General features: G+C 39.3%; 1 protein-coding gene and 1 pseudogene across 1 annotated transcript; both read right to left on the bottom strand.

The window, feature by feature from the left end:
- Positions 1 to 5,615: 5,615 nt before the first annotated feature.
- LOC149038444 (uncharacterized) lies at positions 5,616 to 7,406 on the bottom strand (annotated as a pseudogene).
- Positions 7,407 to 13,464: 6,058 nt separating this feature from the next.
- Positions 13,465 to 16,495, bottom strand: LOC149038445 (uncharacterized). Its single transcript, XM_089185660.1, has one exon. The coding sequence runs from the start codon at positions 16,061 to 16,063 to the stop codon at positions 14,435 to 14,437; it is 1,629 nt and encodes a 542-aa protein (XP_089041786.1). The 5' UTR covers positions 16,064 to 16,495; the 3' UTR covers positions 13,465 to 14,434.
- Between the last annotated feature and the right edge of the window lie 5,408 nt (positions 16,496 to 21,903).

Below are 21,903 nucleotides of genomic sequence, written 5' to 3' on the forward strand. Positions count from 1 at the left end.
TTTTTTAACTGCATGGATCACAGTTTTTCTGTATAGTATTCTGTTACAAACAGAGCAAATATGATATAAACCTTCCCTAATCTTACTTTGATCATGAAAAGCTATGATCCTATGATCTAAATCATGTTGAACTGAGAAGTTTGAATTATGGTGACTGGACAGCTACGATGAGGTTCATAAAATGATAAATTAGCAATTCTCTTAATTAAAATAAGGAGAATTGTGTCAACACTTTACTCGAGAATTGATGGAGGCTGACATTGCAGCCCACAAGTCATTAAAAACTCTTGACACTAGTGTGTTCGGTTTCCTGTCTTTGCAATTTCTTTCTTTGTGTTTCTGGTCGAATACTGATGGTGTTTAGTAATGAGATCGTTAACTTCTGTTGCTCAAAGTTATCATAATTTTTCTGGGCCTTAGGTCCGTCCATTTTGTAAAACATAATAACGGTATAACCATTGAAAATTTCTTATATTACAGTTTTCCACTAAGGAGTCGAATATCCTCAGTTACTTTCGCGTGCGACACTTTTTATACTGCATGGGTAGCCTGATAAATGATGGTTTCCAATCTTTCCTCAACGGAAGCGACAATCATTTTAGAGAGCAACTTCACGTAACTTATAAGTTTTACCTTTCATCTGCACGCGTGCGTTTACAAAAGAAAATAGACCAAATTCCGAGAATACTGATATGGCCACCAAAGCTTATTTTTTACGTTATACAGTATAGTCGCCGTGATGTCAAAGAGAAACATTGCGTTAGTTGCATCATCTACTTCCCTAAAACTGGGGAATGCCTTATGCTCGGCTCCTTGTCGCTTGGAGTTGTATCACTGAGCGCAAAGTACTTGTCGAACCCAATCTGTAGGTCAATGCTCGGAAACTTAACGCTGAAGTATCAAAGAGAATTTTTTCGTTTCAGAAACGACGATCTTTGTTGAAATCGAAATTTCTTGATACCTGCTGTCAAGCATCCTCCAAAATAGCTCAGCCGTGAAAAATTACTACAGGAAACGCACGTCCACGCAAGCAACAGGATGTCATTAAAGACGACCTTTTCCGTTTATCCAAAGGAACCTACTAAGGGGGGGGGGGGGGGCACATTGGGATTTTCGGCAAGGTGGGGGAGGGGAGGGTATGGCTACACGTAAGGTGGGTTTTTTTTTTATCAACGCCACCTCGAAGTTGGTGACCAAGTTGATTCAACATTCCAATTGAATCTCCAAATTTCAGCTCTTGGTTCGTAAATGGAAATGTTAGATTAAGGATTTTCGATGAAACTCTCCAGAGCTATAGCTTTTTGCGACTGCAAAACTGTAATCCTATAGGGGACTTTTGTGCGAATTCCTTTAGACTAGGCTCCATTACCAGCTGCTGGGTCCGCAGAGACCACGCTAGAGGTCCTGGGGAGAGCAACTGTTAATTTAAGCAGATACTAGAAGATACGAATGCCAAGTCCATGGCCTTTATAAATCCTGTAATGAAATTAGTGTAGTTTACTCTGTATGTTTCACTTGATCGGATCGATCAGGGTTTTAATAACTGGGATGTGAAAATGTATCGGTTTTGACAGTTTTGCATGCGGTTTTCGGTTTTGATCGAATTTTTTTTGCGGTTTTTCGGTTTTGGATGATTTTTTCTACGGTTGTGCGGTTTCTAATAGGCCCCAAAGCCCCCCTCTACTAACGGTTCAGCTCACCATCTTTGGTTCAAATTTTCTCCTTCGATTTTGTACCGCACAAGTGAGACATGACGTCATTTACGGACTGGGGAATCCCCGAAACTTTTCACAAAATAATTTGCATAAGGAAATGTCAATTTAGAAGTCACGCAATCTTTTGTTTACCGTTCGTTCTCAATCGTTAAGGGAATAGTTATGGTCATTTTCAGGTGACACATCTTTGGGCAATCTCGCTAAAAATCTTCAAAGTAACGACCGCTCCTTTTTATTCCTCAAAATTGCCAAGGATCAGTCTTTTGGCCGCAGATAAAGTTGTTCAGACTAAAACTAATAAAGACATCAGACCTACAAGTTTGTTTATTAATTCAAAGCGACACGAACTGTAACTTTAAGTTTAAAATTCGTTTAAACGAAAAGGAAATCAATTGTGAATCAAACCAAAAAAAATGAGATACAAAAAAAAACTCATAATAAAACAAATAATTTACAAGCATATACTAGCGACTGATACTTCATGTTCTATGTAAGTTAAACGTTACTGGTTATGATATAAACAATTCATTCTCACGACTACAAGAAATCAACGTAACCTAATACATTCGAGTTAAATCACAAATTAATATAGATCGTTTTCAGTCACGTGACCACTTTACAATTGGCCGCCATATTGGTGCAAATGTAAACAGTGAACTCGTATCGCGTGAGCTCTAAAAAAAGGTTTTGTGTGCGATTTTTGGCTGTGGAACCCGAACTGTTCGTGATAAAGGAGTTTATATGGCAAGAATTCCTTCAGTTGTAACGAATCAAGGCGACGAAATAAGAATTCTTAGCGAGGAAAGGCGAAAAAATGGATTTCTGCCATCAGCCGAAAAGACCTCACGGACAGCATTTTGGAGCACGGACGAGTCTGTGGTAGACATTTTATCTCAGGGAAAGCTGCAAAACTGTGGGATAGGTACAATCCAGATTGGATTCCAACCCAGAATTTAGGCCATAATAAATGTGATGCCGCAGAAAAGCTTCAAGCAGATCTAGAAGCTGCCGGGAAACGAGACGAGAGGGTCAGAGATCGTGAGATGAAGCGTGTTGCGGCAGAAAATGAAAAGCGGCTCAGGGAAGAAATCGAGGCCAAGCGACAAAAAATTGGCGAACCAGGGGAAAAGGTCAGTGACATTTCTTTCAATTTGGATTCAGCGATGGAAGTGGAAACTGAAACAGGGACAGCTACTCAAACTGAGGAGTTCGATTATTTATTTCACATCTCGACTGCCAAACCACCATTCGATGAGGCTTACTTCGCAAATGACAACGAGAAGGTGAGATTTTACACTGGATTGCCTGCTTATGATGTCCTGCAAACAGTTTTACAGTATGTTTCGAAATTCGTTGTAAGAAAGTCGCCAACTTTGTCACAGTTTCAAGAATTTGTTCTCACTTTAATGAAACTTAAACTGAACATGCCAATGCAGGATCTTGCTTACCGCTTTGGTATTTCCATTGCAACAGTTTCAAGGACATTCTCTGCATGGATGGTCGTCCTTGATGCTAGATTAGCCTTTCTCATAAGGTGGCCAGAGCGTGAGGACTTATGGCAGACCATGCCTCAATGCTTTCAAGTTGCCTTTGGCAACAAAACTACAGTAATTATTGACTGCTTTGAGGTCTTCATCAATAGACCGTCCAATCTCATGGCCAGAGCATGATGTGATGTGATGTGCGTGACTGTTGGCTTGGTGTTTGTTGTCATGTGCGTGACTGTTGGCTTGGTGTTTGTTGTATCCAAGACCATGCGCGCAGTTTATTGTTCCATCTTTCTCGGTAATGATCCAGATTGGAATCAAGGCCTCGTTCATCCGCTGAGAGTGCCGCACTTTCGCCAACACGACAAACTTGCTTGCGACCATATGCCCTTGCACGTTGTAAACAAACCCCGAAACCATTTGATTGTAAGCTTCCAGACTGCGAAAGACTTTAAATTGCTTTTGCGTGTAAAAGCTGGTCTCAAGAACCAAATAACAGAGTAAATCTGTCGATTCAACCGGCGGAAGACAGTCAGGTTCGAAGTGTTTCCCCTCTATCAAGGCAGGATCGATTCCAATCGTCGAGATTTTCTTAACGTAGCGCTCTCTGACTTTCCCATCCAGCTTTTTAGCGTAATCAATCAGACAGTGGAATTTGAACAACATTGTCAGGATCAGACGAAGAATTTTTTTTCCTCGGAAGCCATAATTTTCGACTGTGAACTGAGAAGAATTATAACTTTGGACTCTGCATATATTTCTTACTGAAACACGTGACTCGGATGTGCACCAACATGGCGGAAATTATTTCTGTGACGTCACGTGAAAACGATCTATTTCATTTGATTGCGACTCCATTTGATTTTTTTGAGGAAGTTTTCAAAGATAAATTGAAACTATGATTCGTCACCTAAGGAAACTGTGGTGCTGTGTCGGTGAGAGAGTATGACAGATAATTTAGGGTTAACAACTGAGTTGAAAACGTAAATTGGCCACCGTAAAGAGGTTAAAAGCTGACATTTTGAGCTTAGTCCTTCGTCAGAGCGATTGGCGAAGGGCTAACGCTCGAAACGTCAGCCTTTACACTATTTACGGAGGCCAATTTATGTTTTCAACTCAGTTGTTAACACCAAATTATCTGTTATTCGTAACATTGTGTTCATTTATAACGACATACATATTTGTTCGAGGTCATAGCCAGAGTCAGAGCAATTGCGTACCTACCCCTCCCTTAACCCGACATTAATCCTTGCTTGTTATCAGTTGACTGTTGTTGAGTTAGGGGAGGGGTAGGTGCGTAGTTGCTCAGATACTGACATTGTTCCCCGGTGTCTTTCACGAGAACTTTGCACCATTTATCTTTTCATTGTTTTTAGGGGCGCTTTATTTACAATTTTTATTTGATTTACGTGTTGTAAAAGCTCGCAAAAAACAATTTTTCTTCTCATCATCAAGGCTGTAACTTTCAGTAATTTTTTAAGCTGTACAATTTGAGGAATAAGACATTATTTACTTTTCCTTTTACTCTTTGGTTTTCATTTCACATGCAATGTTTGTTGTGTGATCAGCTATACAGGATTGTTAGTATTGTTTGATATCAGCAAGACAATACCATCAGAAGTATGCTTATGTATAATTTTAAGGAGTTTCGATTCTAAACACGAAACCTTTTCCAGGGGGAGAAGGTAATTTCAAGAAGATTTCGCATGGGGAAAGTGCGGCATCCTTCTCAAAACCGCCTTACCTTCCCTCCACAGACATGACCCTAAAAATCCAGAGCGTAGTCATGCCGGACACTCGACCCGACTTCTTGGTCTAGAACTCAGCTGTAACATCGACAGCGACGAATTTAAGTCACAGGATAACAAGTATAATGGCTGCTTTTAATTAGTGAGAAGCGAACGTGTACAAATTTCAGAAGCAATAATTTCTCAGCGGGTTGCATAATCAGTCACAATTTCTGTTCCTACATAATTTCTGCTCCTTTCTCTCCACACACCAATCAAGACACCGAGTTCAGGTGAAATGGAAAACCAAACCCAATTTTAGATCCAAACTGGTAAAACCGATACCCTGTTTGACAAATGAATTCTGTTAACAACCACACCTTAAAGAACTGTGCATGCCACCACTTAGCTAGAAGAACCTCAAGTCTTGGAGTGACGTTACTTACAAAAATAATTTTAAACCGCTGCAGGGTGCCTTTTGGCTGACTAAAAGGCGTGCCAGTCATCATCACGGTTTCACAGACCGAACTCAAGATTTTATTTGCCCTCTTTCGTTATTTATTTTCACAAATGAAGCTTATTTCACTACCTGTCCGAAAGCATGCAGACGAGAATAGAAAACTGACGAAAAACAAAACAAAATGCATCTACAAAGTATCCTATTTTGAGGAAGCAAAGGTGCCAACTTAACTAAACGGCATTTTACAAGTCTTATTTGACGAATCTTCAGCAAAGCGCTGATGGACAATCACTAAAAGGTTTGTACTGGTCCAATTTGCTACAGACACTGACGTAATAATCGCCAGAACTATATGTCTTTTCCATCTTCTTCGCCATATGGCCATGATAGGCATATTCTGATAGCGTGTAGCGATCATAATCGATAGGGTGATAAAGAAACACTCGATCACCAGTGGAACAGAAGTGAAAATGGCAAAATACTTGAGTAAATTTACAAAGGTTTCGTTTTGTAAGTATATCATTTGATACAAGTATAAAACACCGTTTACGGACACTATAGCAATTGATTCATACAACATGCTCATGATAGCGATATCAGCCATTAGTCTCTCACGGCGAGGAGTGCGAAAACTTCCCCAAGGAGTTGATTCTCTTTTCAGAATCGCATGGCAGAGATGATCAATTGCAACCATGGTGCTTCGTTCTATGACCTCTGCAGCGCCGTGAATAATCCCAATAATAGCGATGGACTTTAAGCTATCTAGTTCCGCTTGTAAAATGCGGAACATAACCGCCGAAGCGCAATACAACGGCGCCAGTAAGACATACGAATATCCCGGATGGGTAATATTGCATAACCGCTGAACAAAAATTCGTGAGATGACTTTGAGAACGACTCCGATGAGAGGAGCAAATAGAGCAATTAGTAATTCCCTTCATTGTCTTGTTTATTGTAAGCTGGATAAATCAACGATGCCACTGGAATGGCTAGAAACAAACAAAAAATAAGCAGGTACTATCAGTTGAAGGAACAAAATCAGCTGTCCTTTCTTCGTTGTAGGGCGGAAATGTTTAGTCAATAAATATGCCTGGACGCAATCGTTCGTGACGAACAAAATATTTATAGGAATCTTCTGCACTGAAGATAGATTGGAATGAGATATATTCAGGACTTGAAGACCCAAGCTATAAAGTGAATCCAAGCAGTATGTCACACAACAGACTAAAAATAGTTTTCTTTTCACTCCTTTTAACTGATACGGACGGAAAAGAAATAGCAAATACACCAAGAACCAAATGTAAAGGAAGGCACAGGCAATGATATCCGAGATCGATCTCATCCACTGTATTCTTATTGGAATAGACTCCTTTGGGTAGAATTGGCAGTTGTTTACAGTCTCGTAACATATGTACGATGTCAGTATGAACGCTGAACCTACAAAGGTAGCCGTTAAAAATGAAATCAGAGAGCCAATGTACATTGATTGACAAACTGAGAGGAGAACGGATGGTCTGAGTCGCTTCCAAGCCATTGCTTCATCTCCCTCTATTTGACTGTCTGGTACTTCTGGGTGCTCTACGGAAGAGGCGTCGATAAGCCTCGCACGGACATCGCTGGAAGGTAGATAGTCCTGAGCCGTGGCCTTTCTGTAGCTGTATTGTTGATAAATGACCTCGTCGACAGGATGGTGAAACCACTCGCGTCCATTGTTCAGTAAAGGATCAAAAACCCGCGCAGTTATCTCAGGTTCCTCTGGGTTGTAAAACTCTGTTACACCTCGTGTAAAACTGTACACGATATGGCCAAAAGCCTCAGCTATGAGTGTAACGCTAGACATTTGAGATATGCTCAAAAAGGAGGTTTAAAATCCTTGTACTGCGATGGGTGACTGTTATATTGACATTAGTATAAATTTGGAAACTGAAATATTCTTCCAAGTTATCTTTCAGTTCCATTTTCGTTAATCATGCATAGCGCTGTTATTATAGTATTTATCATCGGGTTCGAGACGATCTGCTGTTGTATCAGGTTTGATACTGCTTTACGTCAGAAGGAAGTTACTGCGTATTAGGCGGATATTTATCCACAATTTTACGATACGTGAAGACCAGTTCAGAATAAAGATCTCGAAACCTTGCAGGAGGGTCATATTTTTTCTTTGTTCCACGCTCCTAATAAATGAATAACAGTCATTTACATGTTTCCACATTATTCAAATCAAACACCGGATGCCTTTCAGCTGATTATAAGGACGTGTTAGTCATTCCAAATCCTTTTGCATGTTCCCACATTATCGCCATGTTTAGTCAGGTCGTTTCGGTCCGTTGTATTTCAAAGTTAATTTCCCTTTATCCACTGATAGTTAATAATCAAATTAGTGTTTCACTTGACCACCAATGGAGCATAACAACTTGTTCTTCGTTATTATCTTGTTTGGTTTGACTCAGAATGGATGAATTGCTCTGACTCGAATGGATTCGAAACCGTAATATCCACAAAGAACGCAACAGGTTACGAAAGGAAAGGGACACCTAATTAAAGAGTAATAAAATTCCACCTTTCTGATTATTTTCTGTCGAACACTTTGAACAGCGCCATGAGTAGCAGGACACTGAATGAGGTCTTTGACTATAATATGTTCAGTTTTACGCGCGGCGCGACAGAGAACAACAACCCAGAATGAACTATATTTACGGCGGAGTCTTTTGGCTTCGATCCTCTACAAAGTACGGGTCGCGAATGGATCTAACAACCTTTTGATGAAAGTTATTTATCAAGAATGTAGCGTTACAAAAGTCAAAGTAGTGAGATAACCCAAAACGAACAAACGATAGCCCTAGACGAACAGTTATCCGAATTTGCTATGAAGACAACGGTACCATGAAACTTAGATTACGCCCGTTAGATATTATCGAGGACCATGGTCGGAAAAACTGTGCCTCTTCCACAAGGAAGACCATGAACCAGAAGATACAAACGAAGAAATTCACTGAGGAAAAAAAGGTAATGAAAAAAAACAACAAAAGGAAAAAAAATGATAATTTCAATGTCGTATTTCAATGTATGTCATTTCATTTTATTTGGTTAACAATTATTATTCAACTAGACCCTGTGAGCAGGGTAACTGGGATACATGGATGGAACTGGATCCTTGAGATCAAGGGTAGTGATACTGCGGGTGTTGGACATGTATACTGAAATAGTGAGCTCAAGTCTGGCCAAGGGCATACACCTATTTCAAAAAAGGTTGTCACCAGGCGATAGGTGAGAAGTCATTCCAAGACGGAAAGGAATCATGGGTATACAACTCAGTAAATAGTTCTCGCTGAGTGTTGTACATTTGTTTTTTTAACTGCATGGATCACAGTTTTTCTGTATAGTATTCTGTTACAAACAGAGCAAATATGATATAAACCTTCCCTAATCTTACTTTGAAAAGCTATGATCCAATGATCTAAATCATGTTGAACTGAGAAGCTTGAATTATGGTGGCTGGACAGCTACGATGAGGTTCATAAAATGATAAATGAGCAATAATTCTCTTAATTAAAATAAGGAGAATTGTGTCGACACTTTACTCGAGAATTGATGGAGTCTGACATTGCAGCCCACAAGTCATTAAAAACTCTTGACACTAGTGTGTTCGGTTTCCTGTCTTTGCAATTTCTTTCTTTGTGTTTCTGGTCGAATACTGATGGTGTTTAGTAATGAGATCGTTAAATTCTGTTGCTCAAAGTTATCATAATTTTTCTGGGCCTTGGGTCCATTTTGTAAAACATAATAACGGTATAACCATTGAAAATTTCTTATACTGCAGTTTTCCTCTAAGGAGTCGAATATCTTCAGTTACTTTCGCGTGCGACACTTTTTATACTGCATGGGTAGCCTGATAAATGATGGTTTCCCATCTTTCCTTAACGGAAGCTACAATCACTTTAGAGAGCAACTTCACGTAACTAATAAGTTTTACCTTTCATCTGCGCCCGTGCGTTTACAAAAGAAAATAGACCAAATTCCGAGAATACTGATATGGCCACCAAAGCTTATTTTTTACGTTATACAGTATAGCCGCCGTGATGTCAAAGAGAAACATTGCGCTAGTTGCATCATCTACTTCCCTAAAACTGGGGAATGTCTTATGCTCGGCTCCTTGTCGCTTGGAGTTGTATCACTGAGCGCAAAGTACTTGTCGAACCCAATCTGTAAGTCAATGCTCGGAAACTTAATGCTGAAGTATCAAAGAGTATTTTTCGTTTCAGAAACGACGATCTTTGTTGAAATCGAAATTTCTTGATACCTGCTGTCAAGCATCCTCCAAAATAGCTCAGCCGTGAAAAATTACTACAGGAAACGCACGTCCACGCAAGCAACAGGATGTCATTAAAGACGACCTTTTCCGTTTATCCAAAGGAACCTACTAAGGGGGGGGGGGGCATTGGGATTTTCGGCAAGGTGGGGGAGGGGAGGGTATGGCTACACGTAGGGTGGGTTTTTTTTATCAACGCCACCTCGAAGTTGGTGACCAAGTTGATTCATCATTCCAATTGAATCTACAAATTTCAGCTCTTAGTTCGTAAATGGAAATGTTAGATTAGGGATTTTCGATGAAACTTTCCTGAGCTATAGCTTTTTGTGACTGCAAAATTGCAATCCTATAAGGGACCTTTGCGCGAATTCCTTTAATTTAACTAGGCTCCATTACCAGCTGCTGGGTCCGCAGAGACCACGCTAGAGGTCCTGGGGAGAGCAACTGTTAATTTAAGCAGATACTAGAAGATACGAATGCCAAGTCCATGGCCTTTATAAATCCTGTAATGAAATTAGTGTAGTTTACTCTGTATGTTTCACTTGTCACCACTGTATCGGATCGATCAGGGTTTTAATAACTGGGATGTGAAAATGTATCGGTTTTGACAGTTTTGCGTGCGGTTTTCGGTTTTGATCGCATTTTTTTTCGGTTTTTCGGTATTGGATGATTTTTTCTACGGTTGTGCGGTTTCTAATAGGCCCCAAAGCCCCCCTCTACTAACGGTTCAGCTCACCATCTTTAGTTCGAATTTTCTCCTTCGATTCTGTACCGCACAAGTGAGATTTGACGTCATTTACGGACTGGCGAATCCCCGAAACTTTTCACAAAATAATTTGCATAAGGAAATGTCAATTTTGAGTCACGCAATCTTTTGTTTACCGTTCGTTCTCAATTGTTAAGGGAATAGTTATGGTCATTTTCAGGTGACGCATCTTTGGGCAATCTTGCTAAAATCTTCAAAGTAACGACCGCTCCTATTTATTCCTCAAAATTGCCAAGGATCAGTCTTTTGGCCACAGATAAAGTTGTTCAGACTAAAACTAATAAAGACATCAGACCTACAAGTTTGTTTATTAATTCAAAGCAACACGAACCGTAACTTTAAGTTCAAAATTCGTTTAAACGAAAGGAAATCAATTGTAAAACAAACCAAAAAAATGAGATACAAAAAAAAACTCCTAATAAAACAAATAATTTACAAGCATATACTCGCGACTGATACTTCATGTTTTATGTAAGTTAAACGTTACTGGTCATGATATAAACAATTCATTCTCACGACCACATGAAATCAACGTAACCTAATACATTCGAGTTAAATCACAAATTAATATAACAGTTTATCTCTTTATTTTCGTACATTAAAACAGCCTGTAGAAATGCCAGGAAATTTGATCTCAGCGCTCCCGGTATCTGTCGACTAAAGCAAAAAAATATAAAATGACAAATTCTGTTCTTAATTCATAATTCATTATACGGCCGAATGTCTAAAAACTCTGCTATGCAAGAGAAAATAGAGGGCTTAGACGGAAATGACGTCATGACAGTTTAGCGTTGCGACAGGCAATATTCTGGACTTAGCAGATTTCACGGTTGTTTTGCACCCGAGCACATAGTTTTATGTAACGTCATAGTCTCAAAATTAGACAGAAATTCAACCTATTAATCTCTATGTGTAACTTCTCCCTAAAATATCCAAACATTATGCAGCAAACAGTTAATGAGAATACTTAAACTTATTAGATAAAGTTTGTTATCTTGATCTGCCACAAAATTCTCAAAACCAATTTACAAGGAAATGTCTAGCAGCCTGAGGGGAGAATTAACAATCAGATTTTGTGAGTTCGGGGTGAAAGGAAATTCATAACCAAAGCGAAATTATAATTTACTAGCCAAACCACTCTTTTTGATTCTAAAATTATCATTTCTAAATCATTAAGTACCTGTGTGCACTTTCCACATCACTCAATATTTACTTGGCGGCCTAAATGTTTAGAAACTAATTTTTCAGAGATAAATCTGTACTCACATTTGATCTAAAACCTCTCTTCGTGTTCTTGAGGCATCTTCGCGGGTCTCTCGTCATTTTCTACGGGCTGCTTCTCAGGTGGGTTATTAAATCCACTCAGTCGTCTTCTTCCTCGCTCTGCTACTCTTTCTTTACTCTTCCACAGCTTCAAGTACAGGATTGTCACAATCCCACCAAGAAATGCACCAAAGAGTGCACTACATAAAAGTTCTTCCATCTCTGACAGGGTTATCAAATGAACCTCGAAAATGATTGAAGATTTTATCTACGGCGGCTCCACACAACGCGCGTCGTTAACAGCGCAAGCAATGGTAGACACCTCTGTGTTTGGATCAATATGCGCAATATCAGCACCTGAGTTACTGCCCACCTACCCCTCCCTACCTAACCCAACAACAGTCAATTGATTGCAAGTTAGGGTTAATGTTGGGTTAGGGGAGGGGTAGATAAGGGAACTTTATCACGTTAAAAAAGATATCAGGACTTTTCTGAGTTATTTGAATGTAGATCGGGATGTGTACGAATCTACTTCCGGTATTTCTGCCCACGCAATCTTTTGTTTTATCGCCCAAACTTAATCTCCTGTCATTATTGAAGCTGGCAAAGACATATTTCCCTTTTCGGTGAATATTTTTGTCCAACTAAACTACTAAGAAGCTTTTTGGGGGCAACTTTATCAAGTTCGTCGGACACCAGTGCAAGTCGATTCAACTCAAAACTTTCATTACTTTTCATCGAGAACCGGACTGAAAAAAACCGTGTTGCTGTAGTGAAGTCAGTAAGACCGACAGCCAATAGAAAACGTCGAGTTGTTGTATTAACGTCAGTGAGAAAACGAGAGCTAATGACATTTGGCGAAGAGAGAAAGGAAACACTAGAGAAAAGAACGCGTGACGGACAGGAATACGCAACCGAGCTGCAATTATTTTAAAAGAAACTGGAGGACTTTCGGCTAACGCTCGGAATTTCAGCCTTTTAACTCTAAGCGATATTATTCACTTTGCCTGATCAAGTAAACCAAATCACGCACGAATAATGTTATTAACTTAGCTTTCAATTGGTCGCGGAAACAAATCACGCGCGAATCATAAGAGGTACCTAAATGTTTACAATCACTTTGAGGCAGAGCTTCCAGCCGCCATAAAAGTCACACCAGCAATTCAACATCAGAGCCCACGTGAGGCTTTCTCGTGATCTGTTCCAGCGAGGGAACGAAGTGATCGTCGCATACTGAGGCCAATGCTCCAAACATATAAATGGCCAGTAGACGATGAATAACAACGCCTCCTTGCTTCTGTCGCTGATACTGGGCCATAAAGTCGTTTGGAAAGTCGTCTATGGAGAGTTTGACGCAATTTTCTGATGACGCCGAGATTATTTCGAATTGCACTTTCGAGTTGTTTCGGTTGCATCAAATTCGACCGATCGGATCTGTCGAACGGAACCACGATGACCTGAATTGATTTCTCCCGTTGTAAACGATGTTATTGACCCATAAAGTAGACTTGGGTACACGAGACAAGCGAAAAGAACTAGAATTGCAAATCTAGTTATGATGTTTTATTCTCGTTTCATTTCGACACGCAAATCGAGTGCAGAGGGAACTGAATTTCTGATGTTAGTGCCCAGTAACGTTCAATATTGTAAGCAATGTAAAATTTAATAGGGTGGGAGTGCAGATTGTCAGTCTCCAACCATACCATAATTTTTGTCACGCAGCTGATATAGAGAAAGTTCGTTTTCGTTACTTACGTCACTTGCCGAATCTTTTACGTAAAATAAAACGCTGTGATTATCATAAAGGATACAATGATTTAATGTATCTTACAATAATTATGTTTTATGAAACGGATGCGACACATCAATCAATTTTGCAAATTTCGCCTGATAAAAAATGGCGAAAATAGGTTGATGTGAATGACAAGTGTCATATGAAAATATAGTTACGCGAAATTCTTGGATGGGCTGTGTTCCATAAATTGGACAATTAGCATTTTTTTTTATTAATTTTAATGATTTTCTCAATTTATTTTCTTTTGTTTTCTGGTGAACACGGAAGTAATAAGTCATATGCAGGTTTTTCCTTGTGCAGTTCGAATTCCGTCCGTATTTATCCTACTTTCCGTCCAAACCTTTCGTATTTGTCATGCAAAAACAAGAGGTCTCTCTTGCTGAAATTCATTAACATTCATCTTTAACCATCTCATTGTTAATCCATCTGTGTTTTTTCAAATCTTGTTGTATATAAAAATGGTAATTGATTATTGTACAGTTACGTGCATTAGATTTGATAAATTGGACGATTCTAATCACGACATCTATTGTTAATGATATTATAATGTCAAAATATCTCCATTTCATTTTGTACTCTGTATTACATTGAATACTTTATAATTATGTCATTACCTATACGGGTTTTTTTTTTTCCAACATGCATGTCTTAATAAAAGCACTGTTAGAACAAAACACATAATCCTGTCAAGTGCATAGTTCTATCTTTTAAGATAGAACTAACATTAAAATTCGAGACTTATGGGCAAGATTTATCTTTAAAGTTAATTCGATACAAGTCGATTTGATACATCAACAAAGTCGATTCGATTCATTGGCTGCGTAGGTTACATGACTACTCTCACTTAAGTTATATCGAAACGACTGTAAACCTACAGAAGACTTGGTGTTTTCTATGCTTCATTCTTCAGTTCTAAGTAAACGGCATCTTACAAGGTTGCTTCGAAGACTCTTGAAATCTACCACGCACAATAATTAACAGAAGTGTGCTAGTCCATAATGCTATGAGCACAGAAGTTGTAAGTGCTACTGAAGTATGTCTTTTCCATCTTCTTCGCCAAACAGCCATAACAGCCATGTTCTGATAGTGAGTCTCGATCGCGAGGGATACGCTGGTGAAAAACCACTCAATCACCAACTGAAGACAAGTTGTTAGAGCAAAAGGCTCCAACACCTCTAATAAGGAGGTGTTTTGAAGGAAATTGAACTTATACAAATACAAGCAGCCGTTAACGGAAACTATAGCAGTTGATTCAAACAGCATGCTCATAATAGCAATATCAGCCATTAGCCTCTCACGGCGAGGAGTGCGAAAACTTCCCCAAGGAGCGGCTGTTCTTTTCCAAATCGAGTGGCAAATATGATCAATAAAGACCATTGCGCTTCTTTCGATTACTTCCACAGTCCCGTGAGTTATCCCTAGAATCGCGATGGATTGTAAACTGCCGAGACCTGCTTGTAAAACGCGAAACATGATCGCCGAAGAGCCGAACAACGGCGCCAGTAAGACATACAAATATCCCGGATGAATGATATCCCGGTGAAGCCGCTGAACACAAATTCGAGAGGTAACCTTTAGAACGACTCCAATTAGAGGCGCAAAGAGAGCGATTAATAGTTTTCCATTCTTGGTTTGTTTATTAAAAGTTGGGTAGATGATCTCGGCCACCGGAATTGCAAGAATGATAATAGATACAGGAACAATTGCCACTTGAAAGAAAATCGTAATCCTCTGCCTTGTTGATTGTCGTGAAACGAGAAAAAAATGATTCGTTACGAGATGTATTTGCCAAGATATAATTACAACACCAAGAAAGTACGGTGGAAGCTTTTGTATCGTAGAAAGTTTAGAGTGGGACATTCCGAGGGCTTGAAGAGACACGCGGTAAAGTGCATCCAATAGAAATCCACCGCAGCTCAATGAAATAAGTTTTTTTCTTATTCCCTTGATCTGATAAGGTCGAAAGAGAAATAGGACTACCAAAAATAAATTATTATACATGATGCTACAACACGTTACATCTGATATTGATCTTAACCATTGAACTTTCACAGGAATGGATTTCTTTGGGTAAAATTCGCAGTTGTTTACAGTTTTGTACAGTAGAAATGAAATCAATATGTATAGTGAACCTATGACGGTAGCAGTTAGAAGTGAGATCGAGGCTCCAAAGTACATTGATTTCCAAGCAGTGTGGAGAGCGGATGGTCTTAATCGCTTCCACGCCATTGCTCTATCTTCATCATCTTGTGAGTTGTTTTTGTGTGTTTCTTCATCGTCGTCTGATGAGAATGCGTTTATGACTCTTACCTTAGGACTGCAAGCCATTAAATAGTCCAAGCTAGTTGCTTCTCTCTCGCTGTATTCCTGATAAATAACCTCCTCAACAGGTTGATAGTTCCATTCTAAACCAGTCTTCTGTAGAGGATCGTAGCCAAAAGCCATTAATCCAGGTTCTTCCGGGTTGTAATGCTCTGTCACGCCTCGTGTAAAACTGAATACGATATGGCCAAACACCTCTATCAGCGTATTGCTTCTCATGGTGCCTTGTCTAAACGTCAAATGTCTTAGTTTGGTGTCTGAAGCGAAGGATTTTATTGCTCTCCGCTTTTGTATTTGATGTTAACTTGCTCAGACGATATTTTATTGTTGTTGTTTTCTGTCAGTTAAGTGGCTCAAGGAAAGGCCAGTGACTCAGTGTTAAACATACATTCGTGTTTTTTACCTTTTAAATGACACTTTCCTCGCCTCAGCTCTACTTATATTCTTGACTCAAGACCAAACCGTGTGAACGGTCCGGCTGCTTGGGCAGCAGCACGTAAGCTTAAGGAATTCTCTCCCAGGTTATCTTGACAAACAATTGTTAAAGTTATTTTTCAAAGGCGTCGAACAACTAGTTAGACTAATTTAGGGAAAGTCTCGTTGCTTTTATGAAATGATTATTAGTTGTCGTGAATTTTATAATTGAGAAGAAAGGAAGTTGATGTCGATGTTTCGAGACTTTGTAGCGGCACGTTTCGAAACTATACAGGGGACATAACTCTCAAGATCTGATTAACTAATTCTTCCTTTAGCTGCTATACATTTACTTGTAAATTATTGAAGATTTCATCCACAATTTTACGATACGTGAAGACCAATTAAGAATAAAGACCTCAAACATGTACGTTGCGCTTGGTTGGTTGAGGGTATGGAGATTCGAAACCCCGTTTCACGCTCCTAATAAATGAATAACATTCATTTATATGTTCCCACATTATTCAAATCAAACACTGGATGTCTTTCAGCTGACTATAAGGGCGTGACAGTCATTCTAATTCCTTTTGCATGTTCCCACATTATCGCCATGTGTAGTCAGGTCGTTTCGGCTCGTTGTATTTCAAAGTTAATTTCCCTTTATCCGCTGATAACAGCCATTATTCACCACTTTGAAGGTTTATTTGGATCCAACATAATGACCAGCTCCCAGTTAATCTCTCTTTACCCACTTCTAGTTGATAATCAAATAGTGTGTCACTTAAGTTTCGAAACCTCGAAGGAGGGTCATATTCTTTCTTTGTTCCATGGTCTTAATAAATGGATAAAATCCATTTACAATGGCTGGAAACATATGAAAATCATTTTTGTGCACTGCGGTTGAAGAAACAAATATAGGATCGATCCTTGCAGTTATGAACACTACTGAACTAGCAGTAACTGCGAGGATCGATTCTATATTCGTTTCTTCAACCGCAGTGCGCACAAATGAATTTCATATGTTTATAGCCATTATTCGCCACTTCGAAAGTTTATTTGGATCCAACATAGTGACCAGCTCTCAGTTAATCTCTCTTTATTCATTTACAGTTAATAATCAAATTAGTGTTTCACTTGACCACCAACGCAGCATAACTTGTTCTTCATTATTATCTTGTTTGGTTTAACTCATAACCTTGCTCTACTTTGAATGGGTTCGAAACCGTAAAATCCACAAAGAACACAAAAGGTTACTAATGGAAAGGCACACCTAATTTAAGAGTAATAGAATTCCGCCTTTCTGATCATTGTCTGTCAAACACTTTGAACAGCGCCATGAGTAGCAGTACACTGACCGAGGTCTTTGGTCATAATGTGTTCAGTTTTACGCGAGGCGCGACAGAGCATAACAACCCAGAATAAACTACATTTACGGGGGAGTCTTTTGGCTGCGATCCTCTACAGAGTAAGGGTCGCGAATGGATCTAACAACCTTTTGATGAAAGTTATTTATTAAAAACATTTATCAAGAATATAGCGTCACAGAAGTCGCAGTTGTGAGATAGCCCAAGACGAACAGACGATAGCCCTAGACGAACAGTTTTCCAAATTTGCTGCGAAGACAACGGTATCATGAAACGTAGCTTACGCCCGTTAGATATTATCGAGGACCATGGCTGGAAAAACTTTGCCTCTTCCACAAAGAAGACCATGAACCAGAAGATACAAACGAAGGAATTCACTGAAGAGAAAAAGGCAATGGTAAAAACAGCAAAAGGGAAAAAAATGATTTCAATGTATGTCATTTCATTTCATTTGGTTAACAATTATTATTCAACGAGCCTTTTTTTAACACTGATGAAAGGCCGGGCCCAAAATTTTTGAAACCATCATCCAAAACATGGCACCTTTCTTTTCATGTTTACTGAATACTTTGCTACTCAGTGCCACGCAGCTCAAGGGTATCTTTCTTTAAGTCGTTTTTATAAACTCATTTATCCATTTATCTTTTATCTATCTTGTTTTCTTTTCTCAGAATAAAAATCTGATTATCACAGAGTTTGTTTTGAGTAATCAGGAAGAAAAAACAAACATTTACAGCATTTTTACCGGTTTCGAGATTTAAACTTTGCCTGCTGTAAAATCTTGCGGTTTCTCAAAATTTTCTGGAAAATGCTGGGTGGTTGGAATACGGCAATGATCCAAACCGTACAATTTTGATGACTTCATTGTCTCTCTTCGATCATTTTCAAAGCTTTCAACCGTCATTTCACCTTAACTATTAACTTTCAATGGAATGATCATGCCTTGTGAAGCAAACTTTATCGAAATATTTACATCAATATTTGATGTAAATAAAAATTATATTTTAACTTGTAGCTGTGCTGTCTCACCTGTCAAATTTCGAGCGTTAGCCCTACTAACGGTCCAGCTCACCATCGAGTTCTCTGCAGCTTCGTGTCAGAGCATTCGATGGTTAAATTCGACGGTAGAGGGTTTTATATTTTGTGAGGGACACACGGAGTCTTTCTTTGTATCACGCTCGTGACAAAACGAGTATTTACTTTATTTCACTTCGAAACAGTTTAAGTTAGTGAAGTGAATGCGCCACCTAATAATTTTAAATGCTGTAACTACAGTTCAGAATACTCTGAGCCTCCAGGCAACCATACTTTAATTCTCAGTTCTTTGCAAAAAAATCCGCTTTCCGGCATTAAAGAGAAGAAGCGAGCAGAGTGTAAGTACAGGCATTCCAGTATAAGCGACGAGCAATTTCGTAATAAGCTTTTTTTCTGTCGGTAATATAAAAAAGCTCGTTATCGTGTGTGAACAAGCAAGTTACTAATTAAAAAAAAGAATTCATCTCCTGAATGACATTTTCCTAACTCCTTGTAGCAATTCCATTCCTGTCATTAACACGTTTATAACACGTACACGGGATTAATTTCACACCAAATCTAGGTTTTACTTTAGTTCAAATTTCCTCTTTTGATTCTGTGCTATAGGCGACTTCTCAAGTGAGACATGACGTCATTTATGGCAGGGGAATCCCCGAAACTTTTCACAAAATAATTTGCATAAGGAACTGTCAATTTGGAAGTCACGCAATCGTTTGCTCACCTTTCGTTCTCAATCGTAAAAGGGAATAGTTCAGGTAATTTTCAAGTGACGCATCTTTCGGTATTCTTCCCAAAATCTTCGGAGTAGAACTTCTGATAAATAACTCTCTGAAAACAAAGACCGCTCCTTTTCATTCCTCAAAATTGCCAAGCATCAGTCTTTCAGCTACAGGTAAAGTTGTTCAGACCGTGAAAATTAATACAAGACATACAGGTTTGTTTATTTATTTAAAGCGACACGAACTGTAAGTTTAAGTTCACAATTCGTTTAAACGAAAGGAAGTCAATTGTAAATCAAACAAAAAAATTACAATGAAAATAAAGAAAAACTCCTAATAAAACAAACAATTCACAATCATATACGCGCGACTGATACTTCAAGTTCTATATAAGTTAAACGTTACTGATAATGATAAAAACGATTCATTCATGCGACTACAAGAAATCAATCATAACCTGTGACATACGTGTTAAATCACACATTTACAGTTTGTAGCTTTATTCTCGTACATTAAAACAGCATGTAGAAATGCCAGGAAATTTGATCTCAGCGCTCCCGGTTTCTGTCGAATAAAACAAAAAATATAAAATTACCAATTCTATTCTAATTTGTTATTCATTACACTGCCGAATGTATCCCGAATTAATCTTTCAAGCACAAGCAGAAGCCTAGACGGAAATGACATCTATGTGGTTCAGAGCTACGGCAAGCAAAATTTTTAGATTTTAAATTTTCCTTTTGGCTATTTTCGTTCTTTAAGCTTAAATTTGATGCGACGTTTCCATTCGACAGAATTTTAACCTATTAACCTATAAAATATCAGAAGCGATTGAAATGTAACTTCTCACTGTAATGTCCATACATTATCCAGCAAACAGGTAATGAGAAAACTTTAACTTATCAAATAGAGTTTGTGATCTCATCATCTTAATTATTTACAGGCTGGAAGTGCACTCTACTCAGTCATGAATAAATTGTAATCAGCGTTAGAGGGGTTCGGGGGTCACCAAAAATTTTAGCAATTTTAATAATTCGTCTAAAATGATCACTTTCATGTACCTGTAAGCACTTTCCACATCACTCAATATTTACTTGGCGGCCTAAATGTTTAGAAACTAATTTTTCAGAGATAAATCTGTACTCACATTTGATCTAAAACTTCTCTTCGTGTTCTTGAGGCATCTTGGCGGGTCTCTCGTCATTTTCTACAGGCTGCTTCTCAGGCGGGTTATTAAATCCACTCGGTCGTCTTCTTCCTCTCTCTTTCACTCTTTCTTTACTCTTCCACAGCTTCAAGTACAGGATTGTCACAATCCCACCAAGAAATGCACCAAATAGTGCACTACATAAAAATTCTTCCATCTCTAGCAGGGTTATTACATGGACCTCGAGAATGTTTGAAGATTATACTGTGACGTTTGCGTTCAAAGCGTAGGACGGCCCCTATTTGGGGCGCGTGCATTAGTTTATTATGTTTGGCTTACTTTTAAATTTAGCCAAACTTATGTAAACAATTAGTTCACATTACGTTTCGCCTCAATTTCAGGCGTGAATTTGCATAATTTTCATGGACGAAATCTTATGAATTTCAAAGATCCAAACCATTTTCTAAACTACATCTTCTTTATCTTTATCCACTTAGCAAACAAAGCTTTCCAAATTACGGTCAAAACACCAGACGTGGTTCGATTCGAATTTCTCGATCTATCCTAGATTCTCCGACCGCATCGAAACAGGTACGCAGCATCCATCTAAGAATCCTAGTGGAACGTGACGTAAAATAAGTCACGCGTTACTAATTTTTTTTTTGTTGGCAACCGTCTGTCTCGGAAGACAATGGAAATCTGCACCTAAGAAGTAGAATCACTTCAAGCTGCACCGCCGGCTGTGGCTGTGAAGCCCAATACGGGAGCCGCAGACCCGCTGGCATTTTGTGCAGGTAAAGTCATTTGTGGGGGTTGGTTGAATGGGGGCAGACTGGAGCCTCTGTCGCCTGTGAGTCCTCTTCACCTCCCACTGGCTCTCCCTCTTCAACTCGGCTTGTTTGACGCCGGCCTTGACAGTCGATCGCCAGAGTGTACGGTCGGCTGTTGCTGACTTAAGGTTTCCAGGGCTGATGCTGCAGGTCTTCAAGTCACGCTTGCAGACATCCTTGTAGCGCAGAGTTGGTCGTCCCGTTGGCCGCGTCCCTGTGGCGAGCTCACCGTACATGATGTCCTTTGGGATGCGTCCATCATCCATTCTGCATACATGGCCGAGCCAGCGCAGTCGCCTCTGGGTCAGCATGGCATACATGCTGGGTAGACCTGCCCGTGATAGGACCTCTGCATTTGTGATGCGGTCTTGCCAGGTGATGCCAAGGAGTCGTCTAAGGCAGCGCATGTGAAAGGCATTCAACCTGCGTTCTTGGCGGGAGTAGAGGGTCCATGTCTCACTACCGTAGAGAAGGGTGCTCAGTACGCAGGCTTGGTACACCTTCATCTTTGTGTTGATGGTCAACAGGGAATTGTCCCAAACTCTCTTTT

Source organism: Pocillopora damicornis, chromosome 10 (assembly GCF_964200805.1).
Source record: "Pocillopora damicornis chromosome 10, jaPocDami1.2, whole genome shotgun sequence".
Lineage (NCBI taxonomy): Eukaryota > Metazoa > Cnidaria > Anthozoa > Scleractinia > Pocilloporidae > Pocillopora > Pocillopora damicornis.